The 23,554-nt window shown below is 44.5% G+C and overlaps 1 protein-coding gene across 1 annotated transcript in view; it reads right to left on the bottom strand.

The window, feature by feature from the left end:
- Positions 1-1,260: 1,260 nt before the first annotated feature.
- LOC134965655 (nicotinamide N-methyltransferase-like) overlaps positions 1,261-23,554 on the bottom strand; it is a 28,181-nt gene continuing 5,887 nt past the window's right edge. The window contains exons 2-3 of the mRNA XM_063941987.1: positions 18,359-18,566; positions 1,261-1,681 (exon numbers count right to left, since the gene is read on the bottom strand). Of these exons, the coding sequence (XP_063798057.1) occupies positions 1,261-1,681; positions 18,359-18,566 (629 nt within the window). The remainder of the gene's footprint in view (positions 1,682-18,358; positions 18,567-23,554) is intronic.

Below are 23,554 nucleotides of genomic sequence, written 5' to 3'. Positions count from 1 at the left end.
CAATGTGAGCATCTAAACATTTGTGTATGCAGCTACTTCAGTGACATATAGATGTGTCCTCATACACCTTTCCTATATCCTGCCATGTATGGCATGGTTTGCCATGCCATAGAGTCAGAGATTAGCCATGCTTTATTATGCTACTTTATACATATTCTATTATGGGAAACAACATTTTTTTAAAATCCATCCACTCACTGCATGTAGAAAAATTGTATCTGTGGTATGTATAGAAAAGGTGTAAGCAGTGTCGGACTGGGGCATGTAGGGCCCACCGGGGGAATGCAGTTGTAGGGGCCCATAATTAGGGGTGTGGCCAGTCTGCAGAGGGTGTGTGGCTTGCCACATCATTGGTTTGACTAATAATTAGAGAGTGCAAAGTCTGGTCTCCATCATAAATATATATAGTAAATTCAGCTGCTGCACTGATGATAATGTAGCAGATTAATAACAGCAATGCAACAAAGAAAATACACCATAGTCCTGTATAAGGTAACATATGTATAATGTATAATTCAAGGGCAAAGCCTGGAACCTGATCCTTAGAGCAGGAGGTGGGCCCCCAGGAAGTAGGGCCCATCGATGGTTTCCTCTGTACCCCTATGGGCCAGTCCACACCTGGGTGTAAGTGGACACATCTTTACCTGCAAAAATTCCATGACACTGAAATATATACCCCCAACATTCTCCATGGTGAAGTAGGGACTCCTGCACCCAAAAAGTGGACATGGACTTGGCAAAAGGGCATGGTTTCACAGGAATGATGTGAATGTGATCCACATGCCGTTTTCAAACCCACACACCGCACACCCTGCACCCATATAATTATACTTACTACTCCATTGTCCCGGTGCTGGCTGCAGAGCTGCGTAAATCACTGTGAAAGTGTCCGCTGTGGCCATTATCCATTTTGATTTGTGCATGTGCAGTAGTGATTTTCCATGGGAACTAGATGCAGTTGCCAAGTTCTCAGAGACCTGTGCATGCAGAGCAAACTGTGGCACGAAGCCAGAGTCTACTAGACCACCTGAGAGGAGGGGGCCCATAAGTAACCTTTATACTGGCCCCCTCCTCTCTGGAACCACACCTGGGAACACCTAATACATTTTCATTACACTTCTACATGCATGTGTCAAAGCTGCTTCATCCCTGTACAAACACAATCAGGATGTATACACAGTGCGATTTAGACACATGTGCAGTATAAAGAAAATGTGTATCTGCACCCGACACAGCATGTGACTCAGAATCAGGCCCTTATTACTCTCTATGAGCTGTAATAAACATAAATGCCTCATAGTTCATGAGGTCACTATCTGCTGTTCTTTTCTGGACTGCACAGTGGTCAATAACAAACCCTTCATCAGTGAGAACTTTTCTTGCAAATTTCTCATCATATCTGAACACATGTACCTTGTCCTGCCCAACCATCATATAAGTTGTATTTAAAACCCCAAACAATATCAGGTGTCCTTCAGGTTTTAGTAGCTTCACAACTTTTCTGAAATTATTTATATAATCATCTTGGTCTTTGCTGATGAAATCCAACATCGCTGCACTGATGACACAGTCTGCTGGTGGGAGCACCTCCGGGTCTGTGAGATTCTCATTGTCAGTGTCACATTTCATGATCTTTGTTATTGCTGTCTTCAATGTCATGTCTTTGTCCTGACACTGGTCACTGAAATATACAAACACAATAAGGTTCACTGGGATCTAGGACTAGCCATGTCACCACATGAGAAATAGGACATAGGGGGTGATTCCGACTTGATCGTAGCTGTGCTAAATTTAGCACAGCTACAATCAGGAACACAGACATGCGGGGGTACACCCAGCACAGGGATAGCCCTCCCCACATGTCAGTCCCTGCCCCGTCGCAGAAGTGCAAAAGCATCATACAGCGGCAATGCTTTTGCACTTCAGGAGTACTCCCGTCCAGTGCAGCTTTTGCGTGCCGGCTGGGAGCTACTCGTCCCTGCACAGGTTGCAGCAGCTGCGTGTGACATCATGAAGCAGCTGCGGCCCATCCCCCCACACAGTCCGGCCATGCCTGCATTGGCTGGACCATGCCCACAAAATGGCGGCCAAACACCGCCGTGCCGCCCACTCCCGACCAGCAACCGCCTCTGCCTGTTAATAAGGCAGAGACGATCGCTAGGCAACCACAGCCATCGCAGTTCTGCCATGCGCAGTTATAACCTGATCGCTGCGCTGCGAAGAACTGTAACGAGCGAACAGGTCAGAATGACCTCCATAGTTTTGTATGGATATTGAATGGGTGGGAAGGTATAATTTAGGAAGGCATTGTTTGTTTTCTAGAGGGTTCCTCAAAAGTGGTAGAGATTGGGCATTATTCTACACTTTCAGTCAGACACCCATTTAATCTTTCAGGAGCACTTTATATGGTAGTGGTGGGAAACAGGTGACCATTGTATACCTATATTCGGAACACTCAGCTCCTACCTGCTTTATTCTCTGCTTAAAACACAGCTACAATCAATTATAAAGCAGAGAATAAGACTAAAGATTATCAGAGCATCAGATTTCTTTATTGCTTATCCTCATACAATATAAGGAGTGTATGTGGATCTTCAGCATTTGTGCCACTTTTTGGTTAGTGGAAGCATTTAGTACATGTACAATTATGATTGGCATGTGGGCTGGTGTGAGGGTTCTAGGCACCCTAGGCAAAGATTTACATTACTTCCATAATTCCTCAATACACTCCTTCAAACCATTTCCATAAAACCACACCTGGTCTATGACAATGGGGGCACAGTCATTTTGCACATCCATTTATCAACTCATCCTCACAGCACCCATTAACACATTTGTCCACACTGTCAGCACTTCCTATCCTCCTGCTATCCAGCATCTACTAATCCAATCTCCCTGAGCACTCATTAAGCCCCCTCACAGCACAAATTACCTCCCACCCCACACCCACCCAGCACATATTAATCATTTCACTCCAAGCACTCATTAACCCCCTCACAGCTAAACTTACCCCCACCCTTCCGAGCACCTATTTATCCTTTCACACTCAATACCCATTAATCCTGTTACCTAGCACGTATTAATCCATTCACCCCCAGCACTCATTAACCCCCCTTCTCACAGCACCCATTAACCTCAGTCACACACCAAGAACCCATTAAATGTTCTCTTACCTGCCTTGCTCTTGCTGCTCATTCAGCTCCTCATTCTTGTATAGTCTGTGGGACAGAGTTTAAATTATTGGCTGTGCCAGCGGCAAGGGGATAAAAGGGGAAAAAAGCCTGTTGCGCTGGTTTTCCGGCAGCGGCATTTCACCACCTGTTGGGATTTCGGTGTTGGCATTGTGAACGCTGGGATCCTCTTAGAATGCTAGTTTGTTTCCGCACCAATAGTTATTATAAAGAGTTTACACATACAACCAAATAATAATAAACCAACTGAAAATGATCAAAAATGCTTATTGCCGGTAATATTTGGGTTGGTGGTGCACCAGGGTACAATAGTATCCTACTGATAGTCACAAATTCAAGAACAAGAAAGAAAGACCCTGCGTTGGCACACTCATTTAATTGAAGGTAAGTATTAAAATCTAACTTTTAATGAAATACATAAAAACACTTTATTCTATTCAAAAAGACTATTTTGTCCACTCTGCCAACATATACCAAGTGAACAATTATATACAAAACTATTTTTTATATAAACATGATTTTTCTAAAAATTTTCAGGCAAACAATGGCCTAATATGCTGCAGGATGCCAGCTTGCCCTATATTGGGAAATTAGCATATAGCGCCCTCCATGAATTGCCATGTGTCTCAAATTCAATAAAGAGTAGATGCTAAAATAATATGCCGACCAACAAGTTGTAGTGTATAGAAAAAAGTAGTAGGAATAAGTAAATGTATGGATCTGCTGTCCGCGTTAGGCTGGCTCATCGGCATGTATAGAACTACTACACCGGATATTCTCTGGGGGTCACCCTCCAAGTGCTAGTGCGGCCCATACACTATATTGCTTCCAAGATCAAGTGAGATTGGGCATTTGAGGTGTGGTTTAGTAGTAAGATATCAGAATTGAAGATGAGAAAAAAAGAGAAGATCTGCTGTTGGCGTTAGACTGTGAAGTGTTTGTCAGTTATCAGCCGAACAAAGCTTCACAGAATCACCAATGAGAGTCCTGAATATAGAAAAAGTCTGAAATCCTAGATGGTAAATGAGTATATCACAAAGATGTGGTATTCCTATGTTTAATAAAGGGTAAATAAACACATAAATAGTATTGATAAATCGCTACCCAGAAGTTATTCTCAATGTTTGATACAACCCAGGTGTGTGCTGTAAATTATACATTGCTTACTGCATCTATTAACAGCACAAATTGGCATATGTAACTGTCGACACAAATATTGTATGTAGCCACCTGCAAAATCAGGGATGGAAGTGTTCACACCTGCTTAACGCTGACCATAACAAACGTGCATAGATATATCTTAAATGCCCTTTTCTGTGTCTGAGGTAACTATCACCGTCCTCCAGTTAGCCAATACAGTTGTTACATAGCTGAAAAAGTAGCTGATCATAAATAGAAAATATCTAGGAGAACATTTAAACAATTTTGGGTGTCTGCTGTAATCTGCACTTGTATCTTTTCCCCTGATCACACTGACACAAATACATACCTCCCAACATGACCCTCTCCAGGAGGGACACAATGCTCTGCTCCTGGACTTTTCTCTTAATTTGTGATTGCTGGCACCTGTGTTGAACAGGTTAATGGATAAGAAAGGACTTTGAGCACAGGTGATGGCAATCATAAATAAAGAGGGAAGTCCAGGAGCAGAGTATTCTGTCCCTCCTGGAGAGGGTCATGTTGGGAGGTATGCAAATATAGCTTGTACTAGTTAACGAAAATGCAGCCGAATCTCATAAGCACATAGAATAATCATAGCATGCAAGTTAGTACAGGTTGAGTATCCCATATCCAAATATTCCGAAATACGGAATATTCCGAAATACGGACTTTTTTGAGTGAGAGTGAGATAGTGAAACCTTTGTTTTTTGATGGCTCAATGTACACAAACTTTGTTTATTACACAAAGTTATTAAAAATATTGTATTAAATGACCTTTAGGCTGTGTGTATAAGGTGTATATGAAACATAAATGAATTGTGTGAATGTAGACACACTTTGTTTAATGCACAAAGTTATAAAATATATTGGCTAAAATGACCTTCAGGCTGTGTGTATAAGGTGTATATGAAACATAAATGCATTCTGTGCTTAGATTTAGGTCCCATCACCATGATATCTCATTATGGTATGCAATTATTCCAAAATACGGAAAAATCCGATATCCAAAATACCTCTGGTCCCATGCATTTTGGATAAGGGATACTCAACCTGTACCAGTAATCAGGTGTGGTACAACCCATTTGTGTAACATTTATATCCAATCCATGTGTTATTAACTGGAGTAAATTAAAGCACTAATTATCCATATAGATCATAAAGGCACTATTGTTTTCTTCAGATGGATGAGTACCATAGACAGCTATTTAGAATGAACAATATTCCTTTTCCAAATGCCTATACACAGATGATAATTAGAGTTTTCTGGTGTCTGTTTAAGACCAATCACAGTGATCATACAAAGATTGCATTCATTATGCACGTTAGCTTTTTAAATCAGCTCCCACATTATCTTTGCTTTCGAATACAAATGTAAATATTTTTATAATCATACTGGTACAACAGTAATTAGTGTTGGCTAGTAAACTAATCACTAATTACTGTTGTACCAGTACGATTATAATAGATTTTACATCTGTATTCGAAAGCAAAGATAATGTGGGAGCTGATTTACAGCACAGATGGTTAAATCAAAATAACTGAGCTGCTAATTAAGTCACCTGTGCTGAAGCCTGGAAATCACTAAAACCTGCAATGTTAGTGTGCCTTGAGGACAGTGGTTGGGAATGCCTGGCTTAGAGGCTGTAACAGAGATTTGCTGCACATGAAGAGGCACTACTGGGATCATCTTATGCCACGGAGACAGAGGACCCTTGAGAATATTTTTATTTTTTTTGCCACATGCTTTAGACACATTATTTGGGGCACCACTCGGAAAGTATTTATGATGTTACTAAATACAAAATAGGGAGACAGACATTTTTTGTAAGTTCTGTGCAGACTATATCATTCCCTCATATACTGTTTCACACTAATGGAGAATACTGCATACGGAGGCTGGCTGGCAACTCTAAGCCTGGGGGGGGCAAATGCAAGCAATTGGCCCCTGCTCTCCTACAAGGCCTTACCTGCTTATCTGTCACACTCGGGTAGGTACTAGAGGTAGGTGTTGGGAGGAAAGTATGCTTTAAAAAGTTTCAGGTAAGTACTCTGTCTCTATAGAAGTACCTTGTCTTGCTTTACTCTACAGGTCTATTTAAGACTCCAGTCTTCCCAGTGGGGCAAGGATGGTTTCCACAATAAGGACTTCTTGGAAGACTTACCAAGGACTCCAGAACATAAAGAACTCACAATAGCAATATGTCATTTAAACATTACAACAATGGGCCTAATTCACACCTGATTGCTAGGGTGCATTTTTTGCATCCCTGTGATCAGCTAGTCGCCGCCTACAAGGGGAGGGTATGGTGTGTGTGCAGGTGCATGACTGCTTGTACTGGAGAGCTGCACAAACAGTAGTTTCTGCACAGCCCAGGACTAATAGGCCCTACACACTGGCCGACATCACTCAAAGATACGAACGATCTCGTTCATTAATGAACAAGATACCGTTCATATTTTTGAGTGTGGAGGCACCAGCGATGAACGATGCGTGGCCCCGCTGGTGCCCCGTCTGCTGTGCATGCAAGCCAATATGGACGATCTCGTCCATATTTGCCTGCACTGCTACGGAGCCGGGTGACGGGGGGGAGTGAAGAAACTTCACTCCCCCGTCACTGCCCCTCCGCCGCCGGGTCTCCCTTCGGCCGTATCCGCCAACGGGCAGCTCAGCGGCGGATCGGCTAATGTGTAGGGCCCTTTACTCAGCTGCTGCGATGATCTGGGCCGGAGCTGACATCAAAAATCCTCCCACAAAACGCCGGGTACCTCCTGTGTTTTTCCGGACACTCCCAGTAAACGGTCAGTTGACCCCCACAAACACCCTCTTCTTGTCTATCTCCTTACGATCGTCGGTGCGTTCAGAATTTTTGCACCATCCTGTCACTGACCGGCGAACCCCGTTGCTGTGGTCCATTGCGCCTGTGCATTGCAGTGCATACGTATGCGCAGTTCAGACCTGATCACAGCCTGTGAGAAAACGCACAGCAGCGATCAGGTCTGCATTACCCCCAATGCAGTAAAGTTTGCACACCTAAAAACATTAAATGAGTTTAATTTTTCCTGAACTCTTTGTCACTGTGTCTTCTTTTACCTGGTTCTGCTAGAGTATCTCAGGCATAAAGGGTTGGTGCAGTATTCTTTAGATTAACACAATACCATACCCTCCACTGTATTTATTAAATTCTTGCTTTGGTCACCACAACAATTACCACTGACTTAGCTGACATCTGTTAGTGCTGGCTGCTGAGGAAATAGTTTGGGAATTTGCAGACAATATATCTATTATAGCCAGTAGTCTGTTAATTACTTCTTCTGTAATCTTCTTCACTAACCCTCCTGAGGAAACAGTTCAGTGACATAGACTGAGAAACGCGTTGATGATCGGCTCATTTGGATGACACACAAGCACAGTGTGTGCCCTATTTCAAAGTGAACTGTGATCTACAGCGTAAATATCCCACAGAGGTAATACCTGCCATACACCCTAATGGGTTCGAGCTGCTGCCACACCATCATCTGCTCATGAGAAAGGGTCTGAACATTTGCCATGGACGCACGGCATGCAAACACTGTCTGACCCCCTCTGCTCCTCCTAGAACGGACCATACAGCAGGACACAGCAGCACACACTGCATGGCTCAAGGATCACAAATTACCAAGTGGGTAAGTCTTCATCACAGGCTGCAGTCCTGATCAGTAATCACGGATCACTATGGCCGGTAATACTGCTAGTGTTCAGATCTTCAAAGGCTGCTGTTATATCAGACACTACACACTTCCTGGCTTCATTGTATATGTTGCAGCTACAGTAGTAAAATAATGTGTCCAGTCTAACACTTTGGAAGTGGATCAGTTCACTGGTATCCAGTCTCTAGGTCGACCACACTTAGGTCGACAATGTCTAGGTCGACCACTATTGGTCAACAGTAATTAGGTCAACAGGGTTTCTAGGTTAAGAGGGCCTTTATGTCGACAGGTCAAAAGGTTGACATCAGTTTTTCATATGTATTTTTTCTTTTTGTTAACTTTTTCATACTTAATGATCCACGTGGACTATAATTGGGAATAGTAACCTGTGCCAATTGTAGTGGTAGCGGATGGAGGCACCTTGCCCAAAGCATGGTGAGTGAAGTGAGCCATGCGAGGGGACACGGTGCACTAATTGGTGTTGCCGGTCACTGCACCAAGATAACGACACCATTTAAAAGAAAAACTCATGTCGACCTTTTATCCTGTCGACCTAGACCATGACTTTTTACATTATGAGAAGAGACAAGAGGACGAGGACAGTGACAAGAAGGTGATTACAAATTAGAGAGTCTCACTCAATCAGGAACAACACACAGGCTTTCACCTCTACTCCTATATTGGTGTGGAACACAAAGGACTTTAACCTAGCAAATATATAATTACCACATTACTGGACAAAATGAAAAACTAGGGGCCAAATCCTCCTTATTTGTACCTCCTTCTCCATTTTCCGGGATTACGATAATCTCATATTTAATGCTGGGATGCAATTAAACTGGTGTATAGTTGTATACCACAGGATCAAGATTGGATATTTTCCCCTCCATGGAGTATGGAGACTTATGCAAATCTTGTGGGTTTCATTTTTAAATTTTTTAATTGCATGTTTATTTACATATTTTGTGGCAGATGCCTTATTTCAATTTTTCACAGCTCCCAGTTACACGCATGTGAGCATACCTGTGTGTCCCAGTTACACGCCTGTGTGACTTGTTTATTTTATTCCTATTTTATTTTTTAATAAAGCAGACCCTTAGATGTTTTATCAGTCCCACGTGAGCCCCCACAGCAAACTCGGATCGGGCAAGTTAAGTTCGGGTGGGTTTGGTACAGAACTAGGCAGGATTTTTTTGTTATTGAGCCCCTGCACTAGTGAAGCTTACCACTCTAATCCAAACTCATTTCATATTACAAGTAGAACTGTGGGAGGAAGCAATGCTAACCTCTGTGCCAGCAGCAATCCTCAGCCTGGCAAGCCAGACAGCTTCCTGGTTGTAAGACACCATGAGACTCCATACTGTGCCCTTATTCAGTAACTGTGCCTCACGGGAGCTCCTAGCCCATCTAGTGCTGCAGTATAATGGAAAGCTGATGCAATTAAAGATCATTGAAATTATTTTCTCCTTACACTGCAAGGTTTTGCGATAACTCTATGTAGCCCTTTCTTTGTACAATTATAAAGGAGAAAACATTTTCAAAATAAAGGAAAAGAACCCTGTACAACAAGTGCACATCTTGTAAATAATCCCAAAATATGGAACATTAATAGTAAATCAAAATTAAGGTTGACTAATTGGAGCCATTTATTAATGTCCATAACATGAAATAATTGAGAATAACCTCTCTCTAATGCTGGGTACACAGTCCACAATAGAAAATATTTCTACTAGAGATGAGTGGGTTCAGACAGGGCACCCCTGGAATTATATGGCAGATATACAGTATAGAAATAGGTGTGTTTGGAAAATCCTAGTTTTCTTCTGCAGTTGCCAGAGTAAATGAAGTAGGAGATGTTGCCATGTCACGTTCTCCTGGATTAAGAATCTGTCTCATCTGAGTCTGACTGACTTTAGCCACAATTGTAGTCTCTCCCCACTTTTTTGGAAAACACTTTGTCAAACTTGGAATTTCCATTTCCACCTTTGCAGCTATATGTTTTCACAAATCTGGTTGTGATGTTGAAGCATGTTTCATATTCTGCACTAGACTTTAATTTAAATGTTAAACCTAGAATCAAGTACAGCAGTACCCCTGGAATTATATGGCAGCACCTCTGGACTTATTCAGCAGAGAGGCAGCACCCCTATATTTTTACAGCATACAGGACAGGGCCACAGTGTTTCATTATTTTTACAGCACCCAACAGGAACAAAGAATTCTTTTATTTTTACAGCACCCGACAGTGAGACAGCATTCCTTTATTTTTACAGCACCCCTATATTTTTTACAGCATACAGGACAGGGCCACAGTGTTTCTTTTTTTTTACAGCACCTCTGTATTTTTACAGCATACAGGAAAGAGCCACAGCATTCCTTTTTTTACAGCACCCCTATATTTTTACACTATACAGGACAGGGCCTTAGCGTTCCATTATTTTTACAGCACCCGACAGGCACACAGCATTCCTTTATTTTTACAGCACCCGACAGGGAGACAGCTTTCCTTTATTTTTACAGCACCCATATATTTTTACATAATACAGGACAGGGCCACAGCATTCATTTATTTCTACAGCACCTCTATATTTTTAAAGCATACAAGAGAGAGCCACAGTGTTCCTTAATTTTTACAGCACCTCTGTATTTTTACAACACGCCTGTATTTTTACAGCATGCAGGAAAGAGCCGCAGCACCCCTGTATTTTTACAGCATCCCTGTACTTTCACAGCATACAGGACAGGGCCACAGCACCCCTGTATTTTACAGCATCTAGGAAAGGGCCATAGCACCCCTGTATTTTTACAGCATACATGACAGGACCACAACACCCCTGTATTTTTACTGCACCCGACAGGACAACAGTGCCCCTTTATTTTTACAGCACACAGAACAGTGCTGCTGTACAGCACAGGAATGCAGCACCCATGAACAACACCCCAAACAGCACAGGACACCCCACAAAAGCAACCCTGTACATCACAGGACAGCAGCACATGACACCACCCTAGAACAACACAGGACTGTAGCACCCCTAACAGCACAGTACACCAGCATGGGACACCACCCCAGAAGAGCACAGAAAAGCAGCACCCCTGTTCACCACCACCCACAGACAGAAAAAGGTTTATCTCCCTCACTCTCTAAGTCCAAAGTAAAAAAAGCATCAACACGCGGCTCCTTATATGGAATCCAAAACCCGCGAGCATCCGACAGCGGGATGATGATGTTTTGCTTCATTCTGGGATCTGAGTCTGGCGAAAAGTCCCAAGCCGGACTCAGATCCGGGCTTGGATCCTGAAGTCCGGGGGGGTTTGGATCTCGGAGATACAAACCGGCCCATCCCTAGTCTAAGCAAACGTAACTGATTTTTAAAATTTTCACTATCCGCAACTTCTATGACTTTGTTAATCAAGGTTTCATCAACATTTTTTACTTTGATGTTGTCCACTGCTTGTATCTTCCGTAATGTCTCTTGTAGGCCTAGAGAATAGCCATGTAGAGATTCCTCTGGCTGTTTCCTCACATAGAATTTCATTTTTAGATCATGGTACCAATATCGAAGATATCTGCTAATCTCTGCAGAACTTGATCGATATTCTGAAGTTCTTCTTGTGGCCATGAAGAAACTTCTCATAATGAAGATCCCTTTAGTTGTCCAGTGAGAATTTCCACTTGCTGACCATCCGTTAAGTGGTAGAGACGAAACATACTTTTTATCTTGTTCTTAAACTCTCTCAGAGAGTTGCCATTGGAATCTAGATCATCTCCTGCGTAGGATTGGAGACGATGTAACAGAGTAGCGTTATAGGGTTCAGTTGAGACATCACGGGAGTGGCTTGTCTTTAACTGTTAGCTGAATCCCCAGAGGTAGAACTAAGGTTAGATACATCTACTGCTGGCTGCTGGTCCTGTGACATGTCTGATATTAAATGTTCTTAAGACTAGGTCCTGGATCCTGTTTCTCATGATGCCAAATTTGAACTGCCACCCTCAGGTAGGTATTAGATGTAGCTGTTGGAAGGTAAGTATGCTTTTATAAGTTACAGGTAAGCACTCAGTCTCTATAGATGTACCTTGTTTCTTCTTGACTCTACATATCTCTTTAAGATTCCACTCTTCCCAAAGGGGAAAGCATGGTTTCCACAATAAGGACTTCTTGGAAGATTTTGCTACACAGTGTATTTATTAACTATCGTCCTCTACCAAGGACTCCACAACATAAAGAACTTGCAATACAGTAGCTATATGTCATTTAAACAGAATTACATTACAACAATGCAGTAAAGTTTGCACACCCAAAAACACTGAATGAGTTTTATTGTTCCGGAACTCTTTGTCACTGTGTCTTCTTTTACCTAGAGTATCTCAGGCATAAAGGGTAAGTGCAGTATCTTTTAGATTAGCACAATACCATACCCTCAAAAGTTTTTATCATATAATGCTTGCTTTGGTCAACCCAACAATTAACACTGATTTAGCTGACTGTATGATAATTTATCAAGTTCACAGTACAATACCAATATCACAGTCCATCGGGGTACCCCTTCTCCCTTGTTGGTGCACATGGGAAGAATCCTTTGGAGGTTATTTCTCTAGTAAATGAGTCTGGTTTTACTCTGAAACAGTTGCTGGTTACAAGGCTCCAGAGGGTTAAACAACACTAACTAGGCTTCCCCAATCTCTCTTTACTTGTCTAAATCCACAGGGATTGAATGGGTTAATGTGATCTAGCAATAATAGCAGATGTATCAATATAACCCTGCTCTATCTCTGCCTGGTCACTGAGAGAGTAGAAAAGGGAACAGTAAAGTAGCGGTCTCCTGACTAACACCGGTAAGTGCTGCTCCTCACAGGAGTATTTGAAGATGAATGGTTTATTAAGAGGTCAGTGCCTATTATCAGCAACTTTATATTCCTGACTGACTCTTGAGGTAAATAATCAGATGGAAGAAGAAGCTGGGGGTAAATGACAGATGCAAATCACATCTGTTAGTGCTGGCTGCCGAGGAAATAGTTTGGGAATTTGCAGACAATAAATCTATTATAGCCTGTAGTCTGGTAATTACTTCTTCTGTAATCTTACTGCTGTTTCTGTCTCTGTGCTGTTATTATGAACTGGAGATAGTGTAGCAATATACTACAGCCCAGGTATTATCTGAGAATATTGGTGGTCATTCCGAGTTAATTGCTAGCTGCATTCATTCGACATGCAGTGATGAGGCAAAAAAACAGCACTTCTGCGCATGCGTATGTGGCGCAATGCGCACAAGCATTGTACAAGTGCAACGAACGATATTTTTTCACACAAGGTTTGGCAAAGCTTTTCAGTCGCACTGCTGGCCGCAGAGTAATTGAGAGGAAGAGGGCGTTTTTGGGTGTCAACTGACCGTTTTCAGGGAGTGTTCATAAAAATGCAGGCGTGCCAGGAAAAATGCAGGCGTGGCTGGGCAAACGCAGGGCGTGTTTGTGGCGTCAAGACAGGAACTGAACAGTCTGAAGTGATCGCAAGCACTGAGTAGGTATTGAGCTACTCTAAAACTGCACAAAAAAAGTCTGCCGCCGCTTTGCAATTTTTTTGTTCGCACTTCTGCTAAGCTAAAGTACACTCCCAGTGGGAGGTGGCTTAGCATTTGCACGGCTGCTAAAAACTGCTACAAGCTATCAACAAGGAATGAGGGCCATTGTCTGCAATAGTACTAGTGCTGACTAAGATAGCTTTATTACGTAATAGGTGATAGATCACTATTTCTCCTCCACTAAGCTGTGCAGGTGTGATGTGTTGTGCTTAATGTACCACCTCTCCTGTAGACAGCAATACCCTTATATGGAGCTCCCAGCCCTGTCTAACAGTCTGCCTCAGCTGTACAGAGATGAGATATCCCTTAGGCTTACTCCTCCCTCCACTGTCAATCTCTGGTGGGCCACACCTCTGGCATAGCTTAGGTAAAGAGGTTACCGCCTTTTCACTGCCTCATAGTATGACTACTGCCAGAAAGCCGTGCCTTCTCTCCTCCCCACTGGCCGATCACCAAGGCAGACTCTCACTGCTGCTGTCAATCAGAGAAGCCACACCTCACTGCAGCAGGAGCTGCTCTCTCATGCTGCCAGGGAGACACTAAGGTCCCGCCGCTCATAGCCTCATACACAGGGGGTTACTAGAGCTGCACACCTTGTCCAGCCTGGTGGTAGATGGCACAGCACACAACTCCACTGCCTTCCAGTGGTAAGTGCGTAGTTCCCCCAACTAACTTTTCAGAGGGCCACGAGTTCCGTTGCGGCATGCATGCGTGGATAGTCTACCAGTTTCAATAACATGCTGGCTCCTGCTCCTGCCCATCATCTGCCACCAATGTACAGTGCATATAACACGTGTCACACTCCCAGTGCTGCAAGTAGAATTTTTTTCTTAGTGGTACTAATAGTAAAAATGTCCATGGTCACGTGTCATGAGGGGGCATGGTCACACAAAACTAGGTAAATACATGACAATAGGGGCATGGCCACATTATGCCACACACTGTGATGCCCCTTACACATTATGTCAGACACTGTTATGCCTATTACTCATTATGCCACACACTATAATGCTTATTACACATTATGCCAGACACCGAAATGTCCATTACACATTATGCCACACATCGTAATGCTTATTACACATTATGCCAGACACTGTAACGCCCATTACACATTATGCCACACACCGTAATGTCCATTAAACATTATGCCACACACTGTAATGCCTTACATATTATACCACACACCGTAATGCCTATTACATATTATGCCACACACAGTTATGACACTGACACCATTTTATGTCCCACACACAAAAATGCCCCTTATAAATTATGCCCCAGCTGTGAGCTGGTGGTACTGAATACCAACACCATATTTCCTAATGGTACTCCGTATCACCCCGTACCACCCTACTTTCAGCACTGCACACTCCTGTCCACTGACACCAATGTACGAGGGGAACTCTATGCATTTGTAGATATTAATAAATAAATAAATATACCACAACAACACATAAGACAAATATATGAGTACAAATAAGACATTCCACAGTGAATATGAAAAGGGAAAGTGATCTTTTGGTGGGGTACCACATATTTTCCTAACTGTCCCCTCCATAGCTGCCTCATTTATAGGTCCATTTATTAACATTGGCCCTCATTCCGAGTTGTTCGCTCGGTATTTTTCATCGCATCGCAATGAAAATCCGCTTAGTACGCATGCGCAATGTTCGCACTGCGACTGCGCCAAGTAACTTTGCTATGTAGAAAGTAATTTTACTCACGGCTTTTTCATCGCTCCGGCGATCGTAATGTGATTGACAGGAAATGGGTGTTACTGGGCGGAAACACGGCGTTTTAGGGGCGTGTGGCTGAAAACGCTACCGTTTCCGGAAAAAACGCAGGAGTGGCCGGAGAAACGGTGGGAGTGCCTGGGCGAACGCTGGGTGTGTTTGTGACGTCAACCAGGAACGACAAGCACTGAACTGATCGCACAGGCAGAGTAAGTCTGAAGCTACTCCAAAACTGCTATGAGGTTTGTGATCGCAATATTGCGATTACTTCGGTCGCACTTTTAAGAAGCTAAGATACACTCCCAGTAGGCGGCGGCTTAGCGTGTGTAACTCTGCTACATTCGCATTGCGACCGATCAACTCGGAATGAGGGCCATTATTTTTACTAAAATAATGTGAAGAGGGGTGTTTTCTGTTTTCACACCCTTTCACATTATTTTAGTATCACCTGAATGTATTAAAGGGCATTTGGCGCAGTTTTCATGAAAAACTACTCCATACCCTTTAATTTACTGTACTTTTTTTTAGTAAGCCACATCGCATTCCCCATACTTATAATGAAAAATGCGATGAGGCCGAATTTACCTAAAAAAAATGTGAAAAAAAAGCAACGTCTCCTGTGATAATTTTGCCTGCTGAGGCTGGCGAGATCACAGGACAGCACTGTGGTAGGTAGCCATGTGCCCAGGTTTCTCTGCCCTTTTGGCAGGGGTGGAGCATGCACAGCAGGACATCGTTTTTTTTATGAAAAATACCCCTATGATGCTGCGGAGTGTCATCGCAGGAACAGAGCTTACTCGCAAGCTCTGTCCCTGCATGAGATCATTGATACATCCCTGCCATGTAATCAATTATCACATTGCGAGTTTGTACAATTTTGTCAGATGACATCTGCATCCAAGGAACTGATGGTGATAAATAGGCCCCTTAGTCCTCCCTGCATATATCCTCAATTTTACCCTCCAAAGCTGTCTCTCATTACCCCCCTCTATAGCTCTCGGTCTCAGTCTGTTCCTTCCATATAACACTGAGCCTCTTGCAGCACTCACTGACCTCATATCTCACCCACTGACCCCTCCCCCACAGTCCACTCACTGACCACACAGCACACACTGGCCTCACTGTACCAACAACAGCACTTACTGTTCACCTCAGAGACACCCTCACTGTCCCCTTACATCATTCACTTTCTCCTTCAATGTCTATCATGTGTCACCCTTGACCCTTTTTAAAGTTCACCTCACAGCCCTCCCCTTTCCTCTACTATCGGAGCCTTCACTGTCCTTCCCAAGCATTCCCCACCTTTAATAGCTACCTTACAGACCCCCTTGCCCCTCCAATGCACACCACTTGGCCCTCACCCTCCTTTCATGTCCATGTCATAGTACCCCATCCCTTTTTATGTCCATCTATCATAGAACTCCCCCTCCACCCCACACCAGCACCCCTTACATTGTCCATTTCACATCACTCCCTAACCCTTTCAATGCCCACCTCACAGCATCTCCCTTCAATGAACTCCCCCTTCAACAACCACCACACATCAACTCAACTCAGGTCCCCTCAGTGTCCACCCCACAGCACTCTATCTCTCCCCCACACAGTCCACAACAATCTCCCTGGTTCCTCCAATAACCACCCCTCAGCAGCACAAGCTTACCTGCTCTACTTTTGCCTAGTCTTCTGTTGCTGCTCAGCTCTTCTTGTCTGATGATGGCAAGCTCCCCAGCAGCGGCACACAGTAACCCAATGCACATGCATAGTCACACCTGACTGTCAGTGAGAGAGGATCTCAGGGAGGTGGTGCTGCCTTGCCAGTTTCTCTTATTGTGTTATAGTGCAGAGCGGCCAGGAAAGGAGCATCATTTCCACCTACCTCCTTCCTGCCTCTCACAGCTGGCCATGTGCAAGCAGATTGTAGCTGCAGGTGGCCCAGGAGCTAAAACAGCAGATGGCACCATTCCCCCAGCCTGCCACTGGCTGCATCCCACCTATAAAAGTAGATGCCAGTACTTTAATGATCTGACTTAACAATATGTTCATTCATTAACCACAAGAGGTCAAAAACGTACAGCCAACAGAAAAGGTTTGCCATACTGCAGCCAGACTCACGACGGGTATGTGCTCTATGGCTCCTTTTTATTAATTCATGTCCATACTCTGCAAAGAGCAACTTCATGTCCCTCAGTAAAGGTTTTTTTTTTATTTTTACCTATTGCTCTACTTCAGGAAAGAAGAGAAGAAGAATCCATATGGATTTAGGCGATGAATGAAGTTGAAACCCAGGGATTTGGGCAAGTTGTTTATTTCAAAAGAAAGAGTTACACAGTAATGGGTTTAGTAATATTAGCTAAGTCTGTTTAAATACATATAACAGGAGACCATGGAGGTCATTCAGATCTAATCGAGGACTGCATTTTTTGCAGTCCTGTATTCAGATAGTTGTCGCCTACAGGAGGAGTGTATTTTCACCTTGCAAGTGTGTGATGCTATGTGTACGCCGAGCTGCTAAAATTCTGTGTATGCAGTCCCTGCGCAGCCCAAGACTTACTCTTCCAGTGTGATAGAATCAGGCTGATCGGGGCCGGAGCCGACGTCAGACGCCCTCCCTGAAAATGATTGGGAACGCCTGCGTTTTCCAGAACACTCCCAGTAAACGGTCAGTTACAACAAACAAATGGTTTCCTCCTGTCAATCACCTTGCGAACGCCCGTAGGAATGGATTTTTCGCACCATCGCTGACCGATGATCCCCGTTGTTGTTGCCCGACACCCATGCGCATTGCAGTGCATACACATGCATAGTTAGGATCTGATCGCCCTCTGTCCAAAAACGCACAGCAGCGATCAGATCTGAATTACCCCCAATGGCATGAGCTGTACAATAGATATTTCTTTCATCCCAAGGCTAAATGACTCCCAGTGTAAAGCATTTGGAATAGGTTACTGAGTACTGACACTGGGGTTACACTTGATAGATGTTTTGGAAAATATGTTTTCTTACCTGTTTCCTTCTGTGCATGTAATATATTCCATTATGTGAGACCAATCAAACGCTCCAGTACGTGTGTTAATCCATTTGTTCAGCTCCGTAATACATTGCTCAGAGCACTTCAGCACAAGGATCTGTTTGAAATATCCACTGGCTGTATAGAGATGATATATGATGGATCCAGGACTGATATCAATCAAAAGGTCTCCCTTAATGTGACCTGCAGGGAAAGATCCCAGTGATTACAGAGTGTAATATAATATGTAGTATCTACAGTACTCTACTATGCATAATTCTGTAATGTCCTGTTACTGGTAAGAGATGTTCAGATTTTCTTTTTCTTTTTGCCAAATTTATTTCAAGTTTGGATTTATCCAGATTTATCTTATTGGTCATCCAAAACAAGTGAGAATCCACACATCCCTAGATACAGGTAAGCCACTTCCTCACAACACACCTGTTGCTGCTTCACTGTAATGTATGAGGTATGTAAGTACTTCTTTGATCAGCATTTCCAGAAACTGGAGCCAATTTTCCAGCATATACTGTACAAACAGACATTTACAGACCTCAGAAGTGTCCATAATGTGCCATAATGTTATCTCTTAGGAAACATGCACACTTAGATATCACTGATGCCTGGTGTTTATTAGAGATGTGCACTTGAAATTTTTCGGGTTTTGTGTTTTGGTTTTGGGTTCAGTTCCGCGGCCGTGTTTTGGGTTCGACCGCGTTTTGGCAAAACCTCACCGAATTTTTTTTGTCGGATTTGGGTGTGTTTTGGATTTGGGTGTTTTTTTTAAAAAAACACTAAAAACAGCTTAAATCATAGAATTTGGGGGTCATTTTGATCCCAAAGTATTATTAACCTCAAAAAACATAATTTCCACTCATTTTCAGTCAATTCTGAACACCTCACACCTCACACCTCACAATATTATTTTTAGTCCTAAAATTTGCACCAAGGTCGCTGGATGACTAAGCTAAGCGACCCTAGTGGCCGACACAAACACCTGGCCCATCTAGGAGTGGCACTGCAGTGTCACGCAGGATGGCCCTTCCAAAAAACACTCCCCAAACAGCACATGACGCAAAGAAAAAAAGAGGCGCAATGAGGTAGCTGTGTGAGTAAGATAAGCGACCCTAGTGGCCGACACAAACACCTGGCCCATCTAGGAGTGGCACTGCAGTGTCAAGCAGGATGGCCCTTCCAAAAAACACTCCCCAAACAGCACATGACGCAAAGAAAAAAAGAGGCGCAATGAGGTAGCTGTGTGAGTAAGCTAAGCGACCCTAGTGGCCGACACAAACACCTGGCCCATCTAGGAGTGGCACTGCAGTGTCACGCAGGATGGCCCTTCCAAAAAACACTCCCCAAACAGCACATGACGCAAAGAAAAAAAGAGGCGCAATGAGGTAGCTGTGTGAGTAAGCTAAGCGACCCTAGTGGCCGACACAAACACCTGGCCCATCTAGGAGTGGCACTGCAGTGTCACGCAGGCTGGCCCTTCCAAAAAACACTCCCCAAACAGCACATGACGCAAAGAAAAAAAGAGGCGCAATGAGGTAGCTGTGTGAGTAAGCTAAGCGACCCTAGTGGCCGACACAAACACCTGGCCCATCTAGGAGTGGCACTGCAGTGTCACGCAGGATGGCCCTTCCAAAAAACACTCCCCAAACAGCACATGACGCAAAGAAAACAAGAGGCGCAATGAGGTAGCTGTGTGAGTAAGATAAGCGACCCTAGTGGCCGACACAAACACCTGGCCCATCTAGGAGTGGCACTGCAGTGTCACGCAGGATGGCCCTTCCAAAAAACACTCCCCAAACAGCACATGACGCAAAGAAAAAAAGAGGCGCAATGAGGTAGCTGTGTGAGTAAGCTAAGCGAACCTAGTGGCCGACACAAACACCTGGCCCATCTAGGAGTGGCACTGCAGTGTCACGCAGGATGGCCCTTCCAAAAAAACACTCCCCAAACAGCACATGACGCAAAGAAAAAAAGAGGCGCAATGAGGTAGCTGTGTGAGTAAGCTAAGCGACCCTAGTGGCCGACACAAACACCTGGCCCATCTAGGAGTGGCACTGCAGTGTCACGCAGGATGGCCCTTCCAAAAAACACTCCCCAAACAGCACATGACGCAAAGAAAAAAAGAGGCGCAATGAGGTAGCTGTGTGAGTAAGCTAAGCGACCCTAGTGGCCGACACAAACACCTGGCTCATCTAGGAGTGGCACTGCAGTGTCACGCAGGATGGCCCTTCCAAAAAACACTCCCCAAACAGCACATGACGCAAAGAAAAAAAGAGGCGCAATGAGGTAGCTGTGTGAGTAAGCTAAGCGACCCTAGTGGCCGACACAAACACCTGGCCCATCTAGGAGTGGCACTGAAGTGTCACGCAGGATGGCCCTTCCAAAAAACACTCCCCAAACAGCACATGACGCAAAGAAAAAAAGAGGCGCAATGAGGTAGCTGTGTGAGTAAGCTAAGCGACCCTAGTGGCCGACACAAACACCTGGCCCATCTAGGAGTGGCACTGCAGTGTCACGCAGGATGGCCCTTCCAAAAAACACTCCCCAAACAGCACATGACGCAAAGAAAAAAAGAGGCGCAATGAGGTAGCTGTGTGAGTAAGCTAAGCGACCCTAGTGGCCGACACAAACACCTGGCCCATCTAGGAGTGGCACTGCAGTGTCACGCAGGATGGCCCTTCAAAAAAATACTCCCCAAACAGCACATGACGCAAAGAAAAATTAAAGAAAAAAGAGGTGCAAGATGGAATTGTCCTTGGGCCCTCCCACCCACCCTTATGTTGTATAAACAGGACATGCACACTTTAACCAACCCATCATTTCAGTGACAGGGTCTGCCACACGACTGTGACTGAAATGACGGGTTGGTTTTGACCCCCACCAAAAAAGAAGCAATTAATCTCTCCTTGCACAAACTGGCTCTACAGAGGCAAGATGTCCACCTCATCATCATCCTCCGATATATCACCGTGTACATCCCCCTCCTCACAGATTATCAATTCGTCCCCACTGGAATCCACCATCTCAGCTCCCTGTGTACTTTGTGGAGGCAATTGCTGCTGGTCAATATCTCCACGGAGGAATTTATTATAATTAATTTTAATGAACATCATCTTCTCCACATTTTCTGGAAGTAACCTCGTACGCCGATTGCTGACAAGGTGAGCGGCGGCACTAAACACTCTTTCGGAGTACACACTTGTGGGAGGGCAACTTAGGTAGAATAAAGCCAGTTTGTGCAAGGGCCTCCAAATTGCCTTTTTTTCCTGCCAGTATAAGTACGGACTGTCTGACGTGCCTACTTGGATGCGGTCACTCATATAATCCTCCACCATTCTTTCAATGGGGAGAGAATCATATGCAGTGACAGTAGACGACATGTCCGTAATCGTTGTCAGGTCCTTCAGTCCGGACCAGATGTCAGCATCAGCAGTCGCTCTAGACTGCCCTGCAGCACCGCCAGCGGGTGGGCTCGGAATTCTGAGCCTTTTCCTCGCACCCCCAGTTGCGGGAGAATGTGAAGGAGGAGATGTTGACAGGTCGCGTTCCGCTTGACTTGACAATTTTCTCACCAGCAGGTCTTTGAACCCCAGCAGACTTGTGTCTGCCGGAAAGAGAGATCCAAGGTAGGTTTTAAATCTAGGATCGAGCACGGTGGCCAAAATGTAGTGCTCTGATTTCAACAGATTGACCACCCGTGAATCCTTGTTAAGCGAATTAAGGGCTCCATCCACAAGTCCCACATGCCTAGCGGAATCGCTCTGTGTTAGCTCCTCCTTCAATGTCTCCAGCTTCTTCTGCAAAAGCCTGATGAGGGGAATGACCTGACTCAGGCTGGCAGTGTCTGAACTGACTTCACGTGTGGCAAGTTCAAAGGGCAGCAGAACCTTGCACAACGTTGAAATCATTCTCCACTGCGCTTGAGACAGGTGCATTCCACCTCCTATATCGTGCTGAATTGTATAGGCTTGAATGGCCTTTTGCTGCTCCTCCAACCTCTGAAGCATATATAGGGTTGAATTCCACCTCGTTACCACTTCTTGCTTCAGATGATGGCAGGGCAGATTCAGGCGTTTTTGGTGTTGCTCCAGTCTTCTGTATGTGGTGCCTGTACGCCGAAAGTGTCCCGCAATTCTTCTGGCCACCGACAGCATCTCTTGCACGCCCCTGTCGTTTTTAAAAAAATTCTGCACCACCAAATTCAAGGTATGTGCAAAACATGGGACGTGCTGGAATTTGCCCATATTTAATGCACACACAATATTGCTGGTGTTGTCCGATGCCACAAATCCACAGGAGAGTCCAATTGGGGTAAGCCATTCCGCGATGATCTTCCTCAGTTGCCGTAAGAGGTTTTCAGCTGTGTGCGTATTCTGGAAACCGGTGATACAAAGCGTAGCCTGCCTAGGAAAGAGTTGGCGTTTGCGAGATGCTGCTACTGGTGCCGCCGCTGCTGTTCTTGCGGCGGGAGTCCATACATCTACCCAGTGGGCTGTCACAGTCATATAGTCCTGACCCTGCCCTGCTCCACTTGTCCACATGTCCGTGGTTAAGTGGACATTGGGTACAACTGCATTTTTTAGGACACCGGTGAGTCTTTTTCTGACGTCCGTGTACATTCTCGGTATCGCCTGCCTAGAGAAGTGGAACCTAGATGGTATTTGGTAACGGGGGCACACTACCTCAAGAAATTGTCTAGTTCCCTGTGAACTAACGGCGGATACCGGACGCACGTCTAACACCAACATAGTTGTCAAGGCCTCAGTTATCCGCTTTGCAACAGGATGACTGCTGTGATATTTCATCTTCCTCGCAAAGGACTGTTGGACAGTCAATTGCTTGGTGGAAGTAGTAAAAGTGGGCTTACGACTTCCCCTCTGGGATGACCATCGACTCCCAGCAGCAACAACAGCAGCGCCAGCAGCAGTAGGCGTTACACGCAAGGATGCATCGGAGGAATCCCAGGCAGGAGAGGACTCGTCAGAATTGCCAGTGACATGGCCTGCAGGACTATTGGCATTCCTGGGGAAGGAGGAAATTGACACTGAGGGAGTTGGTGGGGTGGTTTGCGTGAGCTTGGTTACAAGAGGAAGGGATTTACTGGTCAGTGGACTGCTTCCGCTGTCGCCCAAAGTTTTTGAACTTGTCACTGACTTATTATGAATGCGCTGCAGGTG

Source organism: Pseudophryne corroboree, chromosome 10 (genome assembly GCF_028390025.1).
Source record: "Pseudophryne corroboree isolate aPseCor3 chromosome 10, aPseCor3.hap2, whole genome shotgun sequence".
Taxonomy (NCBI): Eukaryota; Metazoa; Chordata; class Amphibia; order Anura; family Myobatrachidae; genus Pseudophryne; species Pseudophryne corroboree.
The sequence above is the reverse complement of the archived record's forward strand: the minus strand, read 5'-3'. Positions and strand labels throughout refer to the sequence as shown.